This window comes from Oncorhynchus keta, chromosome 2, assembly GCF_023373465.1.
Source record: "Oncorhynchus keta strain PuntledgeMale-10-30-2019 chromosome 2, Oket_V2, whole genome shotgun sequence".
In the NCBI taxonomy this organism is placed as follows: Eukaryota; Metazoa; Chordata; class Actinopteri; order Salmoniformes; family Salmonidae; genus Oncorhynchus; species Oncorhynchus keta.
Genome location: NC_068422.1, coordinates 26881946 through 26907163, shown reverse-complemented (window position 1 = coordinate 26907163; position 25218 = coordinate 26881946). Strand labels below are relative to the sequence as shown.

At 42.5% G+C, this 25218-nt stretch overlaps 1 protein-coding gene and 1 long non-coding RNA gene across 2 annotated transcripts in view; both read left to right on the top strand.

The window, feature by feature from the left end:
* Positions 1–4504, top strand: part of loxl4 (lysyl oxidase-like 4) — a 58364-nt gene extending 53860 nt beyond the window's left edge. The window contains exons 14-15 of the mRNA XM_052474621.1: positions 1640–1751; positions 1903–4504. Of these exons, the coding sequence (XP_052330581.1) occupies positions 1640–1751; positions 1903–1973 (183 nt within the window). The 3' untranslated portion in view covers positions 1974–4504. The remainder of the gene's footprint in view (positions 1–1639; positions 1752–1902) is intronic.
* A 1691-nt stretch (positions 4505–6195) lies between these two features.
* Positions 6196–12281, top strand: LOC118361603 (uncharacterized). The gene is made up of 5 exons (XR_004821026.2): positions 6196–6278; positions 6363–6489; positions 8175–8475; positions 9011–9086; positions 11392–12281. It is a non-coding gene; the product is annotated as an uncharacterized LOC118361603 (long non-coding RNA).
* Positions 12282–25218: the final 12937 nt, after the last annotated feature.

Below are 25218 nucleotides of genomic sequence, written 5' to 3'. Positions count from 1 at the left end.
AATAAGACTAACTATAAAAACAATACCAACCATGACTGACTTTTAATGACAGAGACCATCTAACAATTTTACATCCAACTAATCTTTATTTCAGATGTCTCTTTCAGTCCGGTGGATGCTAGCGCACTCTGCACATATTATTACTCTATGGGTGTGACCCAAATGATACCCTAGTTGCCATATCATGCACAACTTTTGACCGGAGTCCTATAGGCTCTGGTCAAAAGTACTGCACTACATAGGGAATATGGTGCTATTTGGGATGCAGGCTATTACTCCTATCTCTTCCACGCCACGGGTCTGGTACGGCTGGGAGACTTGAGGGGTAAGAATGAAATGAAATTGTAACACCTGCCAACTATGGTTACCTTAAATGGCACTTTCTGTTAAATGAGAGGGTGACACCTCGACCTTATGAAGACACACAGGTTTGTGACAGGCCACCTATTGAGCTGGGTCATGAGCAATGCAATGGACCAGGCAACACTTGATCAATAATATATATTTTTAATTACAATATTCTTCAGTTACAAGATTACAAACCAACTGGCAATTTCTTTCTGTTTACCAATATAGATAGCAATCAATACATACCTGGATGGTGGCTTGCACACTAATCAAAACAAGTAGAATACCGAGGACTACAATTGTGCTACTGACACTTTAAGAGCAAATAAATTACATTGTACATAATTTCATCACCTGGTGAAGATACCATCACCGCAAGCATATGGGAGCATGGGGAGTGGCGTTTGGACCGAGAACTTCAAAAAACAAATGATAAGCAACAACCTTGAACGCAGGGCAGACTATGTTAGGATGGACGCCACTAGGAGCTAGCTCCAACCAGAGCCCTGCAGCTTAGACCTTTGTAGTTTGCACTGACAGCTTGCATCTTGTACTCCAAGTGCTCCGCAGGTTATAAAGGAGGCAGAGGGCATGAACTACACTAGTTTAGGGGAAGCTCCAATCTTGTGGTCCTTCTGTAGCTCAGTTGGTAGAGCATGGCGCTTGTAACGCCAGGGTAGTGGGTTCGATTCCCGGGACCACCCATACGTAGAATGTATGCACACATGACTGTAAGTCGCTTTGGATAAAAGCGTCAGCTAAATGGCATATATTATTATTATATTATTATATTATTCATACATTTAAGCACAGAAGATTTCCAAGTCACAGCAAATGCATGCACTCAATTAAGGGCAATCAGCAATACGTTTTGATCAATCATTGGTGAAACCACACATAGATCAGTGAACATTTTGTTAAATAGGAAAGCTAAAGTCCACCCTCTGACAAAATAATAAACTCCTCCCTCTGTTTTCTAATAAAGCAGTGTGGTAAGAATTGAGTTAGAGGCTGCAAGTCAGGAGATCAGACAACCATAATTCTCTTACATTGTAATAACTTTGTCATTACTCTCTGGCTCTGGTCCATTACAGGGCTCAAGTATAGTCAACTACTGATACATGCACAAAGAACAAGTACAATCTCTATTTGAGTACAGTAAAGTTAATCAGTCCCAATTCAAATATGTGTTTCTTGTTCTGCCTGCTCTGGTTTAGTGCACTCAGTCCATTGACATTGCATACAGTTGACTATACTAATAGCTATATCCTCTGTCTTTGTCATATTGCAGGTGGAAGTTAACCCTTCGTTAGACATGGCTGAATCAGACTTCCAGAACAACGTGATGAGATGTCGATGCAAATACGACGGACACAGAGCATACATGTATGGATGTCACGCAGGTATGGGAACTTATTTCACTCTTGTTAACACACATTCACACTCTTGTTTTCTATCCCTGTCTTTCTCTCTCTCTGTCTCTCTTCCTCAATCTCTCTCTCTCCTTCTCGCTCGCTCGCTCGCTCTCTAACTGTATGTTGTTTCTTCTACCAGGTGATGCGTACAGTGCAGAGATTGAGGACCTGTTCGAGCACCAACGGCAGATCTCCAATAACTTTGTCTAGGCCCATTCAGGGCCCAGCGTTGGCACAGTCTGGTGCCCAGCGAAGAGGGCTCAGAGCTGGGAACATAGACTTCTCAGGGTGGCCTGGGGTCTGGTGGGTCCAGGGACTCCTGCCCCACAACACTAGAGGACTCACAGAATTGCACCTATCCACCACCCTGACCTGCTGTTGGCTACACTACCCAAAATACACCACAACCAGGAGAAGACCATCACCCTTACCACACCCAACAGTCAATAGCAACTGAGAGCAGGACAGGTGTCACCAAGGCAACCAAATTAGTTCAGTTAACAATGGATAATTAAAATTCAATCAACTGTTAGGTAATTTGTTAGTTTATGAATGTGGATTACTAGTAATTTAGCTACTCAAAATTTGTATGAATTAATTCTGATTAAGATTAAATTATTGTCTGTCCATGATTTAAAATGACTAACATGTCAAATCAAATCAAATGTATTTATATAGCCCTTCTTACATCCGCTGATACCTCAAAGTGCTGTACAGAAACCCAGCTGTACAGAAATCCAGCCTAAAACCCCAAACATATGCTTGGTCCCGTATACCCGCGTTCCAGGAAAGGGGAAAGAATGACTGAAAAGAGGTCTGCGTTATCTGTTTGACTGTTGGTCTGTCTGGACAAATGTCTCCTACATCTACATTATCACAATATTGGTACTGTAATCACAACCTTCCTGTAGACTTTGATGTCCGTAGCTCTACAGTGGACCTCAAGGCCCGGGTTTGAATACATAGTTGTGTATGAACCGTTTATCTTAGTTTTTACAATTTAATTAGCTGTTTTATTATTGTGCAGGTAGTTATATTCGGATGTGTTAACCAATTTTTCTCAAAATAGTGTAACTAGAGTAAAACTGATACACAAAACTAAATAGTGTTGAGTTAGTAAACATTTCTCTCTTCTGTTTTTAAATGACTATTACATGAAGGCCTTCAAGTTGGCTTTTGTGATTTTATCTTGATACCAGCCAAGAAAATGTAACTTGATGTAGTTTACTTTATTCTTTACTGTGTTAACTGAATTTCAATGCTTTTGGTGCAAATCTTTTCCTAATATGTAATGCTGCAGGTTCATTTATTTAAGGCTAACGCTTGCATACTTTTTATATTGATGAAACATGTAAAGCAAACACATTTTCACCCAATAAGTCCCTATCTAGGTTATATACTAGAAAAAAGGGTCTACCTAGAACCGATGGTTCTTTGGCTGTCCCTGTAGCTCTGAGAATTGGTTCCAGAAAAAAAAATGTTGGGTTCCAGGTAGGAAATATTTTCTTAGAGTGTAACTTCAAAGGGTTGTATCATCTTAACTTTTCGTATTCTTTTCACCAAATGTCAAACTGAGAGACAGCTTTGTGCCATCCATCTCAGTGCACTTCTCCTTGTCCTTTTCCTGGCCTTCCCAGTGTGAGTGAAAGCAGGTTCGGCGGTAAACCCACAGCCAGGTAGACAGTGTATAAAAAGCCTTTAATTAGCTGTATTTGGGTTAGAGTTAGGGTAAGCATGGGGCGTACACTGAGAAACACTGCAACTGTGAACTCTGCTGTCACCAGCTACAGGCCTGGGTAGGATAGACAGACTAGAGAGGGAGAGAGGGGGAAGGGAAGGGAAAGAGAGAGAGAGGGTGGGGGTAGAGAGGTAACAGAAAAAGGTTGACAGAGAGGACCAGAGAGAAACAGACTGATAGAGATAGAGAACACTGCCTTTGAATGGGCAGAAAGCACAGGAGGTTGGCGACACCTTAATTGGGGAGAACGGGCTCGTGGTAATGACTGGAGCGGAATCTGTAGTGTATAAAATACATCAAACACATGGTTTCCAGGTGTTTGATGCCATTCCATTTGCTCCGTTCTGTGCATTATTGTGAGCTGTTCTCCCCTCAGCATCCTCCACTAGCAGAGAGAGATCAAAGAGAAAGAAAGAAAAGGAAAGAGGAGAAGCCTTGACGTGGGCAACACAACATATTTTACTACCAGTGAAAATCCACCATGGCCACTACTGCAGAAACCGCATAACTGGCATACTGAGCTCCTAAAGAGAACAAACAACATGTTTGTCTGAGAGCAAAATAAATTGCTGGATTCAAACAGTCAACAGCTGCTATTGACGCACCAATCTATATAGAAATCTGTCAGTTTAAGATAGATGAATCCGTTTTTTTGTTGCATGGGCTGCATCTCAATCTGCCTATGTTGCACTTCCCGCATCTGCGGTGGAAAGTGACAGAGCTACAGTGCTGTTTGTCAGACCACAAGTCATCCCGAAAATCTGTCTTCTCACAAAAACCTCCGTAGCATCCGAACGGTTTGGCCTAAAAACCTCTATAGAAAGTGGAGACTCACAAACATGATTGTGTTCTCCGTTTTTGTTCTACGATCCCCACAAATGTCACAGGACTTATCTAAAGGCAACCCATACAAATGAATGGTAGTATGGAGGTAGTTTAAAACCAACAAAAATAAGGTGTTAAATAAATAAATATGTGTCAAATAAATACAAATATTCCCTGAGCTTTCATATCTCCTTTTCCTTATGATTTATTGATTGTCTGTTTCTTGCCATTTTTGAATGTGTTCGTCAATGCGTTTCTATGGGCTATGGTAGTAAAGGCCAAATTCAATATTTTTGATACCTAAATGGATCCTAAAATTCTAAATCAAATAGCTAAATGATCCATGGTATGACCTTCTTAAAACAATTCCATATGTCAGCTTAGAACCACCCCCCCACCAGCTTAGACTTTGAAGAGTTTTTAAAATGAATATCTTTAGCAGATCCCTTTGGGTTCCCTGCCCACTCAATACACATTTCACGGGCTTTAGTTATTGCCATCTTGTCTTCATCAACTTTTATATCACAAAACACCTCCATGTTATTATGAAACAGTGTTAAGTTAACCCCCCCAACACACACACCTTTTAATCAATAAAAGCTGTAGATTAAATCATACTAAATACAGTTTAGAGGTTAGGTGTCTCTACAGGGGTATTTAATCGTGTCAAAAAACATTTTATAGCTTAATATTTTTGTTTTTCAATTGTATTGTGCTTGTGTACAGTTGCTATTGACATAATAACATAGTCTATTCTATGTGTTGTTATTTAATTTTTGTATTATGTTCCATAACTTTAATAATATAATAACTTTAATAATAATATCAGTTTTTGATTCTTATCCATCACATTCACTACATCTACATCATATATTTTACTGTATGTGCGCATATCCATGCTGTTGGAATATCTAGCGTTGGGATATCTATAATGCTACATGGCCAGTTTGCCAACTGGTTGTCATATGTGATAATGTTTGAAACGGTATGCAGTGTAAGCTGAATGTGTGAGCTAGGGTGCTTATTTAATATTCATATAGAAAGCTTGTGCTCTCAGAGACTCAAATAACTCCCAAAACCAAATCTTTGATTCATGTGTGACCAAAGTATTCTTTCATGAAATAAATGATCAATTCTTATGTCAAATGGTTTCACATTTAAGATTTGTTTCATGTTAATCCCTTTGCTTAAGTGATTTATTTAGAGAATTTGATGATGTTGTTATGCATAATTGGTGTATGGAAATGGACTTTGTGACATTTTGCCAATGGAATAGTTGGGATAGCTGTGGTTAAGTACTGGCTAGAGGGCTTGGCTGCATAGATGAGTTACAGCACAAATATCACTACATTCATTACTGTGAATCAATAAAAACCATCATGATACAAGTTGTCTCCCCTATCTGTTTCTTTCTCCTCATATTACTTCTCTTGACTGTATTCTCAGGTCAGGACTATTTCCTGACCCTGTGACATGACTTGGAAAAACTCTGGGCTTTTTTCCCCTCTTCAGATCACATGATTGAGAAAAACTCATGGCCCATTCATGATGAGTTTGCCACAATGCTGTTAAATTACTTTTTATTTTGGAGAAGGGGCCACAGTGAGTTCAGGCATCTGTCTCATCCCAGCTCCAAAAAATTATACAGTTGAAGTCGGAAGATTACATACTGTTACGTTCCCCAGTTTCTGTGTTGTGGTTTTGTTTGTATGTGTGTGTTTCAGGATGGCTTACCGAAATTCTAAGCAGCTGATTGGTCGGCCGCATCGATGATTGGAGATCTGACCCCGCCCTCTCGTCAGGAGACACAGCTGTCTTCAATTACCGACTCCTTCTGAAGCTATAACAGCCACTGTTCCTTTGTTAGGCGAGAGAGCTGATGGTTATGTCCTGTGTTGGTTGTTGATCAGAGACAGGTTTTTGTGAAGTATTTTGTAGCCGTTGCTTCTGAGGTATGTGTGTCCCCATAGGACGCAGTGTTTTTGATTATTGAAATTGTTTACTTATGTTTGTATTATTGTTTCATTTGTTCAAAGGGGAAGGGACCTTTGGAGTGCTTAGGCAACATATACCCGTAGTATGTACTCTGTCTATGCACACAAGGTAAGACCTGGGCGGACCACCCCCTGTATTTTGGATATTGCGCCAGCTGGTGCTAGTTAGGTAAGTTGTGGGTAGGTAAGGTAGTCTTTTTCCCAAAATTACCGCAATGGTAAATTCTCTGCCTTTGTCATCTTTACCCGCACCTACAATACCATTCATATTGTAGGTGCAGGGTGTTGTGTTCCCTCTTCCTAGAGGTGTACGTAACACACACTTAGGTTGGAGACATTAACTAGTTTTCAACCACACCACAAATGTCTAATTAACAAACTATAATTTTGGCAAGTTGGTTAGGACATCTACCTTATGCATGACACAAGTCATTTTCCAACAATTGTTTACAGAGATTATTTCACTTATAATTAACTGTATCACAATTCCATTGGGTTGGAAGTTTTCATACACTAAGTTGACTGTGCTTTTAATTAAACACCTTTGAAAAATCCAGAAATGGATGTCATTGCTAATTTACATCATTTGAGTCAATTGGAGGTGTACCTCTGGCTGTATTTCAAGGCCTACTGACAGACTCAGGCCCCTTTGCTTGACATTGGGGAAATCAGCCAAGACCGCAGAAAAAAATTGTAGACCTCCACAAGTCTGGTTCATCCTTGGGAAAAATGTCCAAATGCCTGAAGGTACCATGTGTATCTGTACAAACAATTGTACGCATGTATTTACACTATTGGACCACGCAGCTGTCATAACGCTCAGGAAGGAGACACGTACTTTAGTGCGAAAAGTGCAAATCAATCCCAGAACAACAAGGACCCTGTGAAGATGCTGGAGGAAACATGTACAGGAGTATCTATATACACAGTAAAACGAGTTCTATATGGACATAACCTGAAAGGCCGCTCAGCAAGGAAGAAGCCAATGCTCCAAAATTGCCATAAAGTCATACTCCGGTTTGCAACTGCACATGGGGACAAAGTTGGTTCTTTTTGAGAAATGTCCTCTTGTCTGATGAAACAACAATAGAACTGTTTGGCCATAATGACCATCGTTATGTTTGGAGGAAAAAGGGGGAGGCTTGGAAGCCAAAGAACACCATCAAAACCGTGAAGCACAAGGGTGGCAGCATCATGGTGCTTTGCTGCAGGAGGGACTGGTGCACTTCACAAAATAGATGGCATCATGAGGGAGGAACATTATGTGGATATATTGAAGCAACATCTCAAGACATCAGTCAGGAAGTTAAAGCTGGGTCACAAATGGGTCTTCCAAATGGACAATGACCCCAAGCATTCTTCCAACGTTGTGGCAAAATGGCTTAAGGACAACAAAGTTGAGCTATTGGCGTGGCCATCACAAAGCCCTGACCTCAATCCTATGGAAAATTTGTGGGCAGAACTTAAAAAAGCATGTACGAGTAAGGAGGCCTACAAACCTGACTCAGTTACACCAGCTCTATCAGGAGGAATGGGCCAAAATTCACCCAAATTATTGTGGAAGCTTGTGGACGGCTACCCAAAATGTTTGACCCAAGTTAAATAATTTAAAGGCAATGCTACCAAATACTAATTGAGTGTATGTAAACATCTGACCCACTGGGAACGTGATGAAAGAAATAAAAACTGAAATAAATAATTCTCTCTACTATTATTCTGACATTGCACATTCTTAAAATAAAGTGGTGATCCTAACTGACCTAATACAGGACATTTTTACTCTGATAAAATGTCAGTCATTGTGAAAAATGTATTTTGGCTAAGGTGTATGTAACCTTTCGACTTCAACTGTAGGTCTATAACAGTTTGGGTCTGTGTGATGGACAAAAGACTTGAAAGAGACGCACCTGGGATAGTGTACATACTGTACATGCATACACACACACACACACACACCAACCTCAGTACAGACTTAAAACAGATGCTTAGGATGGACAAAAGACTTGCATGCACGAACACACACACACACACACACACACACACATACACTCAAAGATGCCTGCTTATCTTGAGAGATCGGAACATGAGAGAACGAGTGCCAGAGAGCGACGGAGTGAGGGAGACAGAGAGAGTGAGAGCTTAAAGAGAGAGGGAGGTGAGTTGATAAACACTCCGCCAGCCGCCCTGTTCATGTTTTATCCTGACTGAACTAGTCTGCTTTCTGTTAGCAACACGTGTTGTTGTTATGAGAAACAGCAGTAGCACCAGACCCAGCCAGCCTGCCCCCTCAGGGGATCTCAAGGCTGGCTACAATGGGGACTGTGTTCACCTCTCAATGACAGACCTGTCCCTGTATACGACCCACACCCTGTCACTGATATCTATAGACATTCATCCTTTCATTGACATAGAGCTGGAATGGATAGAACTGTCATCTCGCCCTACATAGAACTGGACTGATAGTTCTATGTCACCTACATAGAACCAGATTGATCCAGTATAACCGTCATTCACCCTTTCACTGACATTGAGCTAGTGTGGATAGAACTGTCATTCACACCATCTTCATAGAACTGAAATGGATAGAAATCTGTCATACAATAGATGGGTGTCTTCCTGAATGGCCTAGGCGCTATGATAATCTGATCCTAGATCTGTGGTTAAGGGTGACTTCTACCTTGCGTTTACAGGAACTGTGACTGGTAGAAACATCATGGGCCTACATGTCTATGGTCCCCACTGCCAACCTGCAGCACTAAACAGCAGGTAGGCAGGCCTGCTGAACGCAGAACGAGGGAGCGCTCAATTTATTTGTATTTGTATTTTTTATTTCACCTTTATTTAACCAGGTAGGCTAGTAGAGAACAGGTTCTCATTTACAACTGTGACCTGGCCAAGATAAAGCATAGCAGTGTGAACAGACAACAACACAGAGTTACACATGGAGTAAACAATTAACAAGTCAATAACACAGAAGAAAAAAAAATAGTCTATATACATTGTGTGCAAAAGGCATGAGGAGGGTGGCGAATAATTACAATTTATCAGATGGTCATGTGCAGGTAGAGATACTGGTGTGCAAAAGAGCAGAAAAGTAAATTAATATAAACAATATGGGGATGAGGTAGGTAAATTGGGTGAGCTATTTACTGATCTACTATGTACAGCTGCAGCGATCGGTTAGCTGCTCACATAGCAGATGTTTAAAGTTGATGAGGGAGATAAAAGTCTCCAACTTCAGTGATTTTTGCAATTCGTTCCAGTCACAGGCAGCAGAGAGCTGGAAGGAAAGGCGGCCAAATTAGGTGTTGGCTTTAGGGATGATCAGTGAGATACACCTGCTGGAGCGTGTGCTATGGGTGGGTGTTGCCATCGTGACCAGTGAACTGAGATAAGGCGGAGCTTTACCTAGCATGGACTTGTAGATGACCTGGAGCCAGTGGGTCTGGCAACGAATATGTAGCGAGGGCCAGCCGATTAGAGCTTACAGGTCGCAGTGGTGGGTGGTATACGGTGCTTTAGTAACAAAACGGATGGCACTGGGATAAACTGCATCCAGTTTGCTGAGTAGAGTATTGGAAGCTATTTTGTAGATGACATCACCGAAGTCGAGGGTCGGTAGGATAGTCAGTTTTACTAGGGTAAGTTTGGTGGTGTGAGTGAAGGAGGCTTTGTTGCGAAATAGAAAGCCGACTCTAGATTTGATTTTAGATTGGAGATGTTTGATATGCGTCTGGAAGGAGAGTTTACAGTCTAGCCAGACACCTAGGTACTTATAGATGTCCACATATTCTAGGTCGGAACCATCCAGGGTGGTGATGCTAGTCGGGCGTGCGGGTGCAGGCAGCGAATGGTTGAAAAGCATGCATTTGGTTTTACTAGCAATAACTTGCTAACTTCAGATAACGTTCATATATTAGCCATTTACGAGACTCCATTAGATAATTCCTTTGATACATCAGTAGCAATACAAGGATATAAAATCTATGGAAGAGACAGGAATACTTTTCTCTCCTTCCAGACTCACATTTAAGCATCTCCAGTCCAAAATTAAATCTAGAATCGGCTTTCTTTATCGCAACAAAGCATCCTTCACTCATGCTGCCAAACATACCCTCGTAAAACTGACCATCCTACCGATCCTCGACTTCGGTGATGTCATCTATAAAATAGCCTCCAACACTCTACTCAACAAACTGGATACAGTCTATCTATCACAGTGCCATCCGTCACCATAGCCCCGTACACAATCCGTTGGTTGGCCCTCACTTCATGCACATCGCCAAACCCACTGGCTACAGGTCCGACTTATCTCAGCTCACTGGTCACCATAACAGAACCCACTCGTAGCACGCGCTCCAGCAGGTATATCTCACTGGTCACCTCCAAAGCCAGTTCCTCCTTTGGTTGTTTTTCCTTCCAGTTCTCTGCTGCCCATTACTGGAACGGATTGCAAAAATCTCTGAAGCTGTAGACTCATCTCCCTAACTAGCTTTAAGCACCAGCTGTCAGAGCAGCTTATAGATCACTGCACCTGTACATAGCCCATCTGTAAACAGCCCATCTATCTACCTACTTCATCCCCATACTGGTATTTATTTATTTATTTTGCTCCTTTGCACCCCAGTATCTCTACCTGCACATTCATCTTCTGCCGATCTACCATTCCAGTGTTTTAATTGCTATATTGTAATTACTTCGCCACCATGGCTTATTTATTTCCTTAACTTACCTCATTTGCACTCACTGTATATAGACTTTTTATTTTATTTTGTTTTACTGTATTATTGACTGTATGTTTTGTTTATTCCATGTCTAACGCTGTGTTGTTGTATGTGTCGAATTGCTATGCTTTATCTTGGCCAGGTCGCAGTTGCAAATGAGAACTTGTTCTCAACTAGCCTACCTGGTTAAATAAAGGTGAATAAAAAATATATATAAAAAAATTGGGAGGTGTAGCTATACAGTGCCCTCTGAAAGTATTCAGACCCCTTGACTTTTTCCACATTTTGTTAGGTTTCTGCCTTATTCTAAAATGGATTAAATTGTTGTCTCCCATTCTTCTCTGCAGATCCTCTCAAGCTCTTTCAGGTCTCTCCAGGGATGTTCGATCGTGTTCAAGTCCATGCTCTGTTTGGGCCACTCAAGGACATTTAGAGACTTGTCCCGAAGCCTGTGTGCTTGGGGTCGTTATTAGGGTCGTTATCCTGTTAGAACGTGAACCTTTGCTCTAGAGCAGGTTTTTATTAAGTATCTCTGTCTTTTGCTCCTTTCATCTTTGCCTTGATCCTGACTAGTCTCCCAATCCCTGCCACTGAAGAATATCCCACAGCATGATGCTGCCACCACCATGCTTCACCGTAGGGATGGTGCCAGGTTTCCTCCAGATGTGACGCTTTGGCATTCAGGTCAAGGAGTTCAATCTTGGTTTCATCATACCAGAGAATCTTGTTTCTCATGGTCTGAGAGTGTTTGTGCCTTTTGGCAAACTGATGGAGGCCACTGTGTTCTTGAGGACCTTCAATGCTGCAAAAATGTTTTGCTACCCTTCCCCAGATCTGTGCCTCGACACAATCCTGTCTCAGGCCCTACGGACAATTCTTTCAAACTCATGGCTTGGTTTTTGCTCTGACATGCACTGTCAACTGTGGGACATGACATATCAATTGAATTTACCACAGGTAGACTCCAATCAAATTGTAGAACCATCTCAAGAATGATCAATGGAAACAGGATGCACCTGATCTCAATTTCGAAGGGGCTGAATACTTATGTAAATAAGGTATTTCTGTTTTTGTTTATTTTTAACACATTTGCAAACATTTCTAGAAACCTGTTTTCGCTTTGTCATTATGGGGTATTGTGTATAGATTGCTGAGGATTTTTTTTTTCATTTAATCAATTTAAGAATACGTCTGTAACGTAACAAAATGTGAATAAAGTCAAGGTGTCTAAATGCTTTCCGAAGGCACTGTATATATTCAGAGCCATATCCCTGTAATGCCTATAGAAGATCTCAAGTTTTATTGAAGTACTGTGGTTGCAGTTTCACCTGCCTCATCTAAAGCCTGTTCTTTTGGGGTGTTGCTATAGGCCACAAAGTGCTAACAGTCAGTATCTAAATAATGTTTGTGAAATGCTTGATAGTGTATGTGATGTAAACGGAAGGTCTACTTTCGGGGGACCTGAATATTGACTGGTTATCGTCAAGCTGGGACGAAGTTTCTCACTGTAACCAGTGCCTGTAACCTGGTTCAGGTTATTAATTGACCCACAAGGGTGTTTACAAACACTACAGGAACAAGATCATCCACATGTATTGTTCACATTTTTACTAATACTGTAGAACATGTTCTAAATCTTTATCCGTACCCATTGGATGCAGTGATAAATATAGTGGCTATATCTAGGAGAACCAAAGTTCCAAAAGTTGGGCCTAAAATAGTGTATAAGATCATACAAATGTTTTTGTTGGGACTCTTTATGTGGACGATGTTAAAAATATGTGTTGATGTGATTAATTTCCACGTGTGCTCCCTCTCCGGCCTCAAGGTCACCAGGCTACTCATTATGGCTCAAACCTGTCACCATCATTACATGCACCTGCGCATCATCAGACTCACCTGGACTCCATCACCTCCTTGATTACCTGCCCTATATATCACTCCCTTAGGTTCCTTCTCCAGGTGTCATTGTTTCTGTTTCAGTTTCCTGTCTGTGCATTGTTTGTGTTTCTTGTTTTGTTAATTTGTTTATTCAATTATGCACTCCCTGAACTTGCTTCCCGACTCCCAATGCACACATTACATTAATAAGAAGCCGGTTCTTCAGGTTTCCGTGCCTCAGGCGACCGGTCCGCTCCGGATCCCTGGGATCGTCCCTTTGGTTGGCGTCCAGCGGGTGGAGCCAAATGTGCTGGGGAGCGGGTACCGTCAAATATGTTCTCTCTCCGGCGCTCTAGGTCGCCATGTTCTCGCATCTCAGCCTGGACTGGCCGGTCGTCCGCTCCTGATCCCCGGGATCGTCATTTTGGTCGGCGTCCTGCTGCTGGAGCCGCGTGTTGGGGAGGGGATACTGTCACGTGTGCTCCCTCTCCGGCCTCTAGGTCACCAGGCTGCTCGTTATGGCGCACACCTGTCACCATTGTTACGCGCACCTGCGCCTCAGATTAACCTGGACTCCATCACCTCCTTGATTACCTGCCCCATATATCACTCCCTTTGTTTCCTTCCCCAGGTGTCATTGTTTCAGTTTCCTGTCTGTGCGTTGTTCATGTTTCTTGTTTTGTTCATTTGTTTATTAAATTATGCACTCCCTGAACTTGCTTCCCGACTCCCAATGCACACATTACATTAAGAAGCATCCAGACACTAAACTTGATGAATTTATGAATATGCTTCTTCCAATTATTGATAAACATGCACCTGAAACTGACTGTTAGAACTGTTAAGGCTCCATGGATTGATGAGGAATTGAAACACTGTATGGTTGAAAGAGATGGGAAAAAAGAAGTGGCTAATAAGTCTGACTGCACATCTGACTGGCTCACTTATTGCAATTTGAGAAATGATGTGACTAAACTCAACAAAAGAAGAAGAAACCATATCATGAAGCCAAGATGAATGATATGAAGAATGATGGAGTACTTAAAATATAACTATGGGCAGAAAGACAAATTCCATCATTCATCGAATCAGATGGCATATTCATCACAAAACCATTTGATGATGCCAATCATTTTAATAATTACTTCATTGGCAAAGTGGTCGAACTTAGGGCGAAAATGCCAACAACAAACACTGTGACATCGTATTCATGCAACAAATATAAATAATGAAAGAAAATAACTGTAAGTTTGAATTTTGTAAAGTTAGTGTGGGAGAGGTGGAAACATTATTGTTATCGATCAATAATGACAAATCTCCTGGCATTGACAACTCTATGGCCACTCCTATCTGTCACATCTTTAATCTGAATGTAGATGAAGGTGTTTGTCCTCGGGCCTGGAGGGAAGCTACCCAAGCGTTTTATCAGCTTGCTGCCAGCTCTTAGTCTGAAAAAATAGCGTTTGACCAAATACAATGCTTTTTCTCTGTAAACAAATTGGCAACAGACATTCATCATACTTATAAAGAAGGACACTCAACATGTACTGATGATTGGTTGAAAGAAATTGATAATACCATTGTGGGAGCTGTACTGTTAGACTTTCAGTGCAGCCTTCAATATTATTGACAATAATAAACTGTTGTGGAGAAAAAGTATGTTTTATGGCTTTTCAACCTCTGCTATATTTTGGATTCAGAGCTATCTATCTAATAGAACTCAGAGGGTTTTCTTAAATGTTATACATGTAGAGTGTGGTGTACCACAAGGCAGCTCTCTAGGCCGTATTTTATTTTGTGAGTGACCTGCCACTGGCTTTAAATAAAGCCTGTGTGTCACTGTATGCTGATGATTCAACCATATACGTGACAGCAACCACAACTAATGAAGTCACTGAAAGCCTTAACAAGGAGTTGCAGTCAGTTTTGGAATGAGTGGCCAGTAAAACTGGTCCTGAACATCTATAAAACTAAGAACATTGTATTTGGTACTAATCATTCCCTAAGCTCAAGATCTCAGCTGAATCTGGTAAAGAATGGTTTGGCTGTTGATGAGGCTAAATTATTTGGTGTTACCTTAGATTGTAAACTATCATGGTCAAAACATATAGATTCAATGGTTGTAATGATGGGGTGAGGTCTGGCCGTAATAAAGAGATGCCCTGCTTTGTTGACACCACACTCCAAAAAGCAAGTCCTGCAGGCTCTAGTTTTGTCTTATCTTGATTATTGTCCAGTCATGTGGACAAGTGCTGCAAAGAAAGACCTAGTTAAGTTGCAGCTGGCCCAGAACAGAGTGGCACGTCTTGCTCGTCATTTTAATCAGAGGGATAATATAAAGACTATACATTCCAGTCTCTCTTGGCTAAGAGTTGAGGAGAGACTGACTGCATCACTTCTTCTTTTTCTAAGAAATGTTAATGTGTTGAAAAGTCAAATAACACACTGCTCTGACACACACGATTATCCCACCAGACATGCCACCAGGGGTCTTTTCACAGTCTCCAAATCCAGAACAAATTCAAGAAAAGTGTACAGTATTATACAGAGACATTTTTGCATGGAACTCCCTTCCATCTTATTGCTCAAATGAACAGAAAACCTGGCTTCATGTTTTGGGTGGAACCCAGGAAGAGTAGCTGCTGCTTTATCAACAGCTAATAGGGTTCCTAATAAAATAACAACTAGGGAGGTGTTGTGCAGTGGGTTGTCTTCCCAGCACCCAGGTTAGGCCTAGAGTTGTTGAATCTTAAGTTAATCACCCTGCGCAGAAGGGAATGCAAACTTGTATTGTATTTGAGGTTTAAATAGACTTCTAAAGTATGTAAATTCCACTTAAAAATGTCAGACTTGATTTGCACTAACCTAAAAATGTATCAACCACAAGAATGTCCATTCATTATAATCCACACAAGAATTCACATTTCCTGTTGCTGCAGGATCATTTTCCTGTCCTGAGAAACTGGTCAAATGAAGATACTACATCTGTATATTGTGTGGCCTGCAGTTGCCTGGCCAACCCCCTGTCCCTCTGAAGGACATCCAGGCCATTCTGACTGTCACAGCATGTAAAGCATTATACAGCTCAAACCACTGAGCCGGACATTACTGGTTCAAACACACAGCTAATGATATGGCGCAGGCTTCTCTCATATAAAGGCAGGAGTGACACGTGGAAGATGGATGACACGTGTGCACAAATGTATGCGCGGTCACGCTTGTGTGTGTGTGTATGCGTGCGTGCATGTTTGTGCACGTGTGCATGGTTTGGTATCTGCATATGTGTGTGTGTTTGAATCCTCATCCCTGTCCGCTCTAAAGTTGTTATTTGTGTATACAGTGAGTGTACAAAACATTAGGAACTCTTTCTTTGACATAGACTGACCAGATGAAGGCAGGTGAAACGTACAATCCCTTATTGATGTCACGGGTTAAATCCACTTCGATCAGTGTAGATGAAGGGGAGGAGACAGGTTAAAGAAGGATTTTGAAGCCTTGAGACAATTAAGACATGGATCGTGTATGTGTGCCCTTCAGAGGGTGAATGGGAAAGACAAAATATTTAAGTGCCTATGAATGTGGTATGGTAGAAGGTGCACCGGTTTGTGTGTCAAGAAATGCAACGCTGCTGGGTTTTTCACGCTCAACAGTTTCCTGTGTGTATCAAGAATGGTACACCACCCAAAGGACATCCAACCAACTTGACACAACTGTGGGAAGCATTGAAGGCACCATGGGCCAGCATCCCTGTGGAACGCTTTCGACACCTTGTAAAGTCCATGCCCGATGAATTAAGGCTGGTGTAACTGAATATTAGGACGCTGTTCTTAATGTTTTGTGAAGTCAGTATATTGCATATAAACAGAGAGACAGACATCCTGATTGCGACACACATACACTAACACATCACACTCATCATCTAGAATGGCTCCTATATGCTAATGACTAAGGACTCAATTAAATTAAAACCCTATTTGCATAATTCTCCCATCATTTTGAGAGAAAAACACATTTGACCGGACGTATTCAATTTTCATCCGAATAAACATAGTTATTAAATCATTCTTCATTTTAAATTGTTCTTATAACCATGTGGGAGTGTACAGTAGATTAGACTCCAGAGAGCTTGTGTGACAGAAGAGTATGTTTAATATTTAATGTGTGTGTGTGTGTGTGTGTGTTGTTGATGTGCCCTTGAGCAAGGCACTTAACCGTGATTTGCTCCAGGGGCACCGTGCTACCATGACTGACCCTGTAAAACGACACATTTCACTGCACCTACGTGATGTATGTGACAATAAAACATCTGTGTTCGTGAATGCTCGCCGCGTGCATGTGTGTGAGCTCTGTGAGAGTACATATGCTATGGCCAGTCTCAGCTCAACTCCCTGACAATTATTGCTATATATACCTCTCTATATACCACTCCAAATGGCTACCACTAACCAGCCTGATTACAGGCTGGAGCAAGGAGAGAGGGTTGCAGGGGGAGAAGAGAGAGAGAGAAAGGAGGCAGAGTGAGATTAAGATGAAATGAGGGTGAGGGAGAGAGAAATGAAAGATCTCAGTATATAATGCGGTTTCTTTTCCTTTTCCCTCCTGCTTTATCTCTTCTCCACCTGCACTTGATTAATACAAACTTGACAGGCGAAAGCAATTTCTCAAATGTCTTACTTCTCCAATTCCCAATCCCCATATTGTTTTCACCTAGCCTTCACCTTCAAATCATGAAGAAGATTTGTCAAGAAGCTTTTAGACTACGTTATAGTGTAACTTTCTTCAATGACCACAGTTCTATACTGGCAGGATGATGCCAGTCCTATATGGCATTCTATCTTCTGAATATCACATACTTTCTGCTGTATTCACTAGAAAATAAAACAAATGTAAAAAATCACTGAACATTACTAGAGAAGTGCCACCCTCTCCTGGTAGGTTATGAAACTACGTTGAGCGCTCAATGGTCGACTAGGAGAGATTAAAGAAGGAAGAAAGAACAAATACATTCATACATTTGAGGGATATTTGAGGGCAAAAGGTAGAATTTAATTTCACGACAAGAAGTTACCTGTAATTGTACTAAGGCTACCACCTTGTCCACAGAAGAAAGGAAAAGAGGCCTGAAGATAGAGTGATGAGAGAGAGGACAGGCGAGGGACAGAGAGAGAGACAGATGAGGTTGGGTCAGTCTAGGACAGAGAGAGTTGAAGGTCCTGACACAGATACAAACATTGATAAGGAGAGCTATGAACGATAGCTACATCACGCACTCACGGCTGGCCACATTCCTCGCCATACAGTAGGCATTCCTGAGACCTAGAGGCTTATATAGAGGTACCTCTCTCTCTCTCTCTCTCTCTCTCTCTCTCTCTCTCTCTCTCTCTCTCTCTCTCTCTCTCTCTCTCTCTCTCTCTCTCTCTCTCTCTCTCTCTCTCTCTCTCTCTTTCTCCCCCACTCTCTCTCTTTCTCTCCCTCTCTTTCTCTCTCTCCATTCTGTCTCCCATCGCCCATTATTTTCCTCGTTGCCCATGTCACCACTTAGCCAGTTACAGCAGCTGAGTCACAGTGTCTTTATTTATTTATTTTTAAACTGTGCTCTCTGGGGCACTGGAAAGAGTAGCCTACACACTGCAACACATAATGATACGTAAAGGCTGAGTTAAGAGTTAGCCCACTACCATGAGCTAAAAGCCTAGGCAATAGCTCTGGGAGGTAACATGAGCCACCGGGTCCCAATGGAAACACAGTACAGAGTATTGATAATAAGTAAAGTGGTGAAGTGCAGAACCACAGAATTAGAATGAATCAAAACAATGTTCCTTGGTTGTTACACTGGCGGCTAGAATAATGATATAATTTCTGAATTCTTGAACCTAGACTTGCGGCCATATTTGGTGTACACATTTGAATGGCTGATAAATTTAGAGTTAAAATTAGAAAACCTTTATTGTCCACACAATGTGGAAAAATGCCTTCGGGTTCACAATAATTTATGTTTATTATAACAATTTGCATTGTTACGCCATGTTGGGTGTACTGGCCAAGAAATCAGACACTGAGGGGTTTTGTCCTTTCTACTAATCCGAATTCTAGGCCCCCTCATGTGTGGAAGCCATACCATCCCTGTATCTGAAAGCAGCATGATCATTATTATTATCTCTCCCTCCATCTATATCTCCCTCCTCCTTCCTCCCTTTGTCTCTCTCTCTCTCTCTCTCTCTCTCTCTCTCCCCCATCTCCATCTCCCTCCTCCTTCCTCCCTTTGTCTCTCTCTCTCTCTCTCTCTCTCTCTCTCTCTCTCTCTCTCTCTCTCTCTCTCCTCCCATCTATATCTCCCTCCTCCTTCCTCCCTTTGTCTCTCTCTCTCTCTCTCTCTCTCTCTCTCTCTCTCTCTCTCTCTCTCTCTCTCTCTCTCTCTCTCTCTTTCTCTCTCCTCCCATCTCCATCTCCCTCCTCCTTCCACCACTGCCTACATCACTAGTGTATCCGTTTGAATAAAATGCAAAATAGTAGCTAGCAAGATGAAGATGAGTGCATTTCACAAGTGGCTAGTTTGCATCAATTACTTTAACTGAAACCATTGAAAAGGTTTTTCCTGCAAACTTTGGTTTTCAATTGCGTCGTTTTGTCATGTCTGCCTCGTGATTTGTTGGGAGAGTCCCGGGATCCCCCCTCCCCCCGTCGACATAGGCAGTGACATAGTTCCTCTATGCCAAAAGAGTCCACAATTGATTGAAACGAGACCCAAGTCTCTATGTGGCCTAGGGAAGGGTTTTTAGAAGACTATCCCGCTCCCCCAATCCCTCTCCCCCCTCTCACACTCTCTTTATCCCTTTAGGTAAAAGCAGAAAAGCAGCGAGATCGAATTAGAACTACGGGACGGTTTTTAACAGAAACGCTCGTCGGCCCGCCTCACTCCAATGACGCGCATAATTGGAAGCATCTTGGCATGAAGATATAGCCGAGATGGCATATCAATAGGTCTCCATCCCAAATGACACCCTATTCTCTACATAGAGCACTACTATTGACCATAGCCATATGGGCCCTAGTCAAAAGTATATACCCTAGTCAAAAGTACTATATAGGGAATAGGGTGCAGTTTGGGACGTAATCAGGCTCTCACTGCAAGGGCATGGAGATAAGGAGAGGCTGCCTGTCTTTAACAGGTCTTGTCCAAGATTAGGTCAAGGGTCTCCTGCCTAATAATGAGGAAGGATGCGCCCCAAATGGCACCCTATTCCCTATATACTTTTGACCAGGTCCCATAGGGTAGTGCACAATGTAGGAAATAGGATGCCCTTTGGGACACATTCAAAGAGAATGTACATTGAGGGTAGTCTTACATACAAATAACTATGAAACGTGTGAAGCACTGGTGTGAACAGCTATGCAGTATCTTTCTGAAATGACACAGAGAGTGATGATTGTATGGTAGTCATCCGAAGCTGGGACAAGCAAACAGTTTCTGTTGTCACGGCTCACGGTGGGTTCATTCTGTGTCCATGTGCAGTAGCTAGTTCACTCCATCGTGACCTCCTAGCTTCCTCATTGATATAAGAAACATGATACAGCACAATAGTTGTATAGCACTGTACCTTCCAGTGTCTCAGCTTGATGTGAAGGTTACAATCTCATTATTTTGGGGAGTAACTCTAGTTTAAAGGCCCAAAATCACCTTTCTTTTTCATTTTCTCTCTCGACTGTTCTCTCTCTAGTTCTCTCTCCTTTACGGCAGGTGTAAATGTGCAGTGAAATACTTACCTGCAAGCTCTCCTCCCACAGTGCAGTAAAACTATAAATAATAAAATGTCAAATCTGAAATGCGAGCATGCATGTGTATGTTTGTGTGTGTATGTGTGTGTACCAGGATGTGTGTGGATGTGTGTGTCAGGGTGTGTGTGTCAGGGTGTGTGTGGCAGGATGTGTGTGCCAGGATGTGTGTGTCAGGATGTGTGTGCCAGGATGTGTGTGTCAGGTTGTGTGTGCCGGGATTTGTGTGTCAGGATGTGTGTGTCAGGGTGTGTGTGTCAGGGTGTGTGTGGCAGGATGTGTGTGCCAGGATTTGTGTGTCAGGATGTGTGTGCCAGGATGTGTGTGCCAGGATGTGTGTGTCAGGTTGTGTGTGCCGGGATTTGTGTGTCAGGATGTGTGTGCCGAGATGTGTGTGCCGGGATGTGTGTGCCGAGATGTGTGTGCAAGGATGTGTTTTCCCAGGATGTGTGTGTCAGAATGTGTGTGTCAGGATGTGTGTGTCTGGATATGTGTGTCAGGATGTGTGTCAGGATGTGTGTGTCAGGGTGTGTGTGCCAGGGTGTGTGTGTCAGGATGTGTGTGTCAGGGTGTGTGTGCCAGGGTGTGTGTGTCAGGATGTGTGTGTCAGGATGTGTTTGTCAGGGTGTGTGTGCCAGGGTAGACCTCTCCAATGCAACGCAGACCTCCCCTTCCCCTCACAACTAAAAGCGTGTGCAAAGCCTTATCACCCTTTTGACTTGAGACATTTTATTAGCGGCAGCCCTCACCCCTCCTCATGTCTATTCTTCTCTACTGTAGTCTTGGCTGATGAAAAACATAGCTTATGGTGCCCTCTCCAGTTCAAGAGAGTGGGTAGGAGGGTGTGAGACAAGGGTTGGGTGACTGGCCACTATTCTTTGACCGCTATGGGTCTTCGTCAGGCTTCGAGCCAAAGTGTGTGTGCTTGCATGAGTGTGTGCATGTCTGTGTGTGTGTTGTTTCTTGACTGCCCAGTGCCCACAGTAACCCCAGGGTATGTTTCCCGCTAACCCCTTAGCATCTGCCAGTTCACCCACTGAACAGAACCCGTTTCTGCCAGGCTGTAAGGTGGAAATAGTCCTGTTTACACTCACTGTGGAAAACGAAATACCATACACTCCAATCCAGCTATGTGGCTTTGAATATCTCCACAAATACCCAATAAAACGACTCAAATAGAGCAAACATGTCCATGTATCAAATGTCAGACTCAATATGATGTCATGCTACTAGGCTGTAAATTGTGTTTATTAATATTATTATCCAGGGCCCTCTATATCTATCATAGAATGGACCATAAAGGTTGAATCTATTTATTTTGGCCTTGGGGAGCCACATAGTTTAAAAATCCTTGGACAGACTTCAACTAACTACACAAAGGTGATAAATCTGTTTTGTCTTTAGCCTCTTCTTGCACATGACTGTTAAAATAGATACCTTATCATGCTTCTCTACTTCAATTTCTATGCTCAATAATGACCAGACCAACATAAAATGTATTATGAAAGTATTGAATAAAACGCCAATTGTTCTGCAAGCTAGCAGGCCAGCAGTAACTCTGCTCTGCTAATCGTCATAATTACATCAACTACAGTAGCCTATTTTCTAATTACTGTGACCTAGCGGGTCCAATCCTTTAAACACCCGCTTAAACAAACAGATTTCAGCTGCGTTGGGAAAATAAAAAGTAATTTATGGTTATTGAAGTGAGATCAATTAGATGATTGTGGTGATGGTGATTTGGTTTGTGTGTATGTGTGTGTGTGCGTGTGTGTGTGCGTGTGTGTGTGAGTGTGTGTGTGTGTGTGTGTGTGTGTGTGTGTGTGTGTGTGTGTGTGTGTGTGTGTGTGTGTGTGTGTGTGTGTGTGTGTGTGTGTGTGTGTGTGTGTCTGGACGTGTGTGTAAGCGCATGCATATGTGTGTGTGTGTGTGTGTGTGTGTGTGTGTGTGTGTGTGTGTGTGTGTGTGTGTGTGTGTGTGTGTGTGTGTGTGTGTGTGTGTGTGTGTGTGTGTGTGTGTGTGTGTGTGTGTGTGTGTGTGTGTGTGTGCATATGTGCGTGCGTACAGTAATTAATACAGAGAACTGTAAAAGATGGAACTGGTCCCTCCCCTCCCTCCCTCCCTCCCTCCCTCCCTCCCTCCCTCCCTCCCTCCCTCCCTCCCTCCCTCCCTCCCTCCCTCCCTCCCTCCCTCCCTGTTATTTATCACTCCTGTCATAGTGTTGTTGTGATTATGGATGTCATACAGCCATAAAGCGCCTTTCGATCAATAACCCTGAAATTAAACAAAAAAATGCATTTCCGCAGCGACTGATCGCCGACCGGCTCTGGCGGCACAGCCACACTCACACACAAACTCCAGAGGGAATTACCTGGTTGGAACATTTCTGATGAGACAGAGATGGAGAGACAGACTGAGGTGGGCTGAGGGATTGGGATGGTGTTCAGGTAATTTGTTGTGATAATTTAATGAAACCTACCTGTATGACTGTTGGCGTTAGGTTGTGTCCTAAATGGTATCATATTCCCTATGTAGTGCATTACTTTTGACCAAAGCCCATTGGGAATACTCCCTAGCAGGCAGGAATTACCCGGTTGGAACTTGGAGCACAGCTGAGCTGATTATCCCGCTAAAGAGAAAGAGATGGAGTGACAGGCTGGGGGACAGAGGTGGGGTGAATGTGGAGAATGTGGTGTGGTAAAGACACCTACCTAGTCCTGTGTGGCTCAGTTTATAGAGCATGGCGCTTGCAAAGCTAGGGTCATAAGTTTGATACTCACTGGGGCCACTCATAAATTCACCTGCTAACTACATTTACATTTTAGTTATTTAGCAGAAAGGCAAGGGTGTTATTTGAATTTCTTTTATTTAACTGGCATGCATACCATATACACTGGGGGTCTGAAATTATTGACACCCTTGATAAAGAGGAGAAAAAAATGACTGTATATAGTAAATAATTAAAATACTGAGCTCCAAAAAATTTGAGTATTATACTAAAACAATTGCTCAGAGAAAGATATTTTGTTAATTAACAAGTAATAAATGTTTTACTCAAGAATGTAGGGGTCACAATTCATGACACCCCTTTTTCAAAAACGTTCAATACCTCACCTTGCAAGATAACGGCACTGAGCCTATTTCTAAAATGTTTTATGAGTTGGAGAACACATTGAGAGGGATCTTCTACCTACTAGCCCACTTAATCATTGCTGTTTGAACTGTCAGATTGCTCAGTACTTGTGACTATTGCTGTGGACTTAGTTTCAGGCCTATTTGTGTAAACGTCTTGCTAATTCATAGGTGTGTTGTGTTGTAGGCGGTGTTCTCTTCACCTCTTCACCACCTCAGGCAATCCACAATACGTGTTAGGACTTCAGTCTCCCCTGTTTATTCAGCGGCAGCTGTAAGCGCCAAAATGGAGACTGTCGCTGAAACAGAGACATTCTGCGGAGTTGTTTGAGAAAGACTTCAGACCACTCTCTCACTTGAGTATCTTAACTTCTGATGACCTCATTTTGCTCCTTTTTAGCTTTGTCAAGTAAATGTCTTCCTATCCCTGTTTGCTCCTCTCGGTGAAGGTTTTACAGAAGCTCCCCACACCTTTGCTGCAACCCTTCTAATTTAGTGTACCCTGCTCGCACAACCCATGTTGAATGTCTAGTCTCCGGCAGCATTTAGAAATGCCAATCAGTCCTCGCACTTTATGGCCCTGACAGAGACATGGATTACCCCAGTTAACACTGCTACTGCAGCTGCTTTCTCCTCATCTGACTATGTGTTCTCTCATAATCCAAGAGTATCCGGTTGTTGCGGTGGTGGCACAGGGCTACTTATTTCTTCTAAGTGAAGATTTTTCTCTTTTTCCCTCCTTATTTGAATGACACACTGTCACTCATCCACTCAAGCTTAACATTGTTGTTATCTATTGCTCACCAGGTGCCCTTGGAGAGATTCTCAATGAGCTTGACTCCACGATAAGCTCATTTCCCAGTGATGGTTCACCATTCATTGTACTGGGTGACTTCAACCCCCTGACACACTTTCTTTCCACTCCTTTCCTCTTTTGACCTCATCCTTCCTCAGTCCCCTCCCACTCACAAGGCAGGTAATACACTTGACCTCATCTTTACTAGAGGCGGTTCCTCTACTAATCTCACTGCAACCCCCCTCCATGTCTCTGATCACTGCTTTGCTTCTTTTTTCTCCATCTCTCCTCCAAACCTACACACTCAGCCCCTACCCAGATGGTCATGCGCCATCGCAATCTCCGCTCTCTCTCTCCCACTACTCTCGCCTCTTTAATCCTATAATCTCTCCCTTTTGCTAAATCCTTCTCTCTTCTGTCTCTTGACTCTGCCTCTTCGACACTACTAACCTCCCTTTTCGCATCCTTTGACTCTCACTGTCCCCTTTCCTCCAGGACAGCTCGGCCCTCCCCACCCGCTCCCTGGCTGAGTGACTCACTGTGTTGTGTTCAGCACTGATTGTTTAGTATAGCATCCATGATTTGTATCATC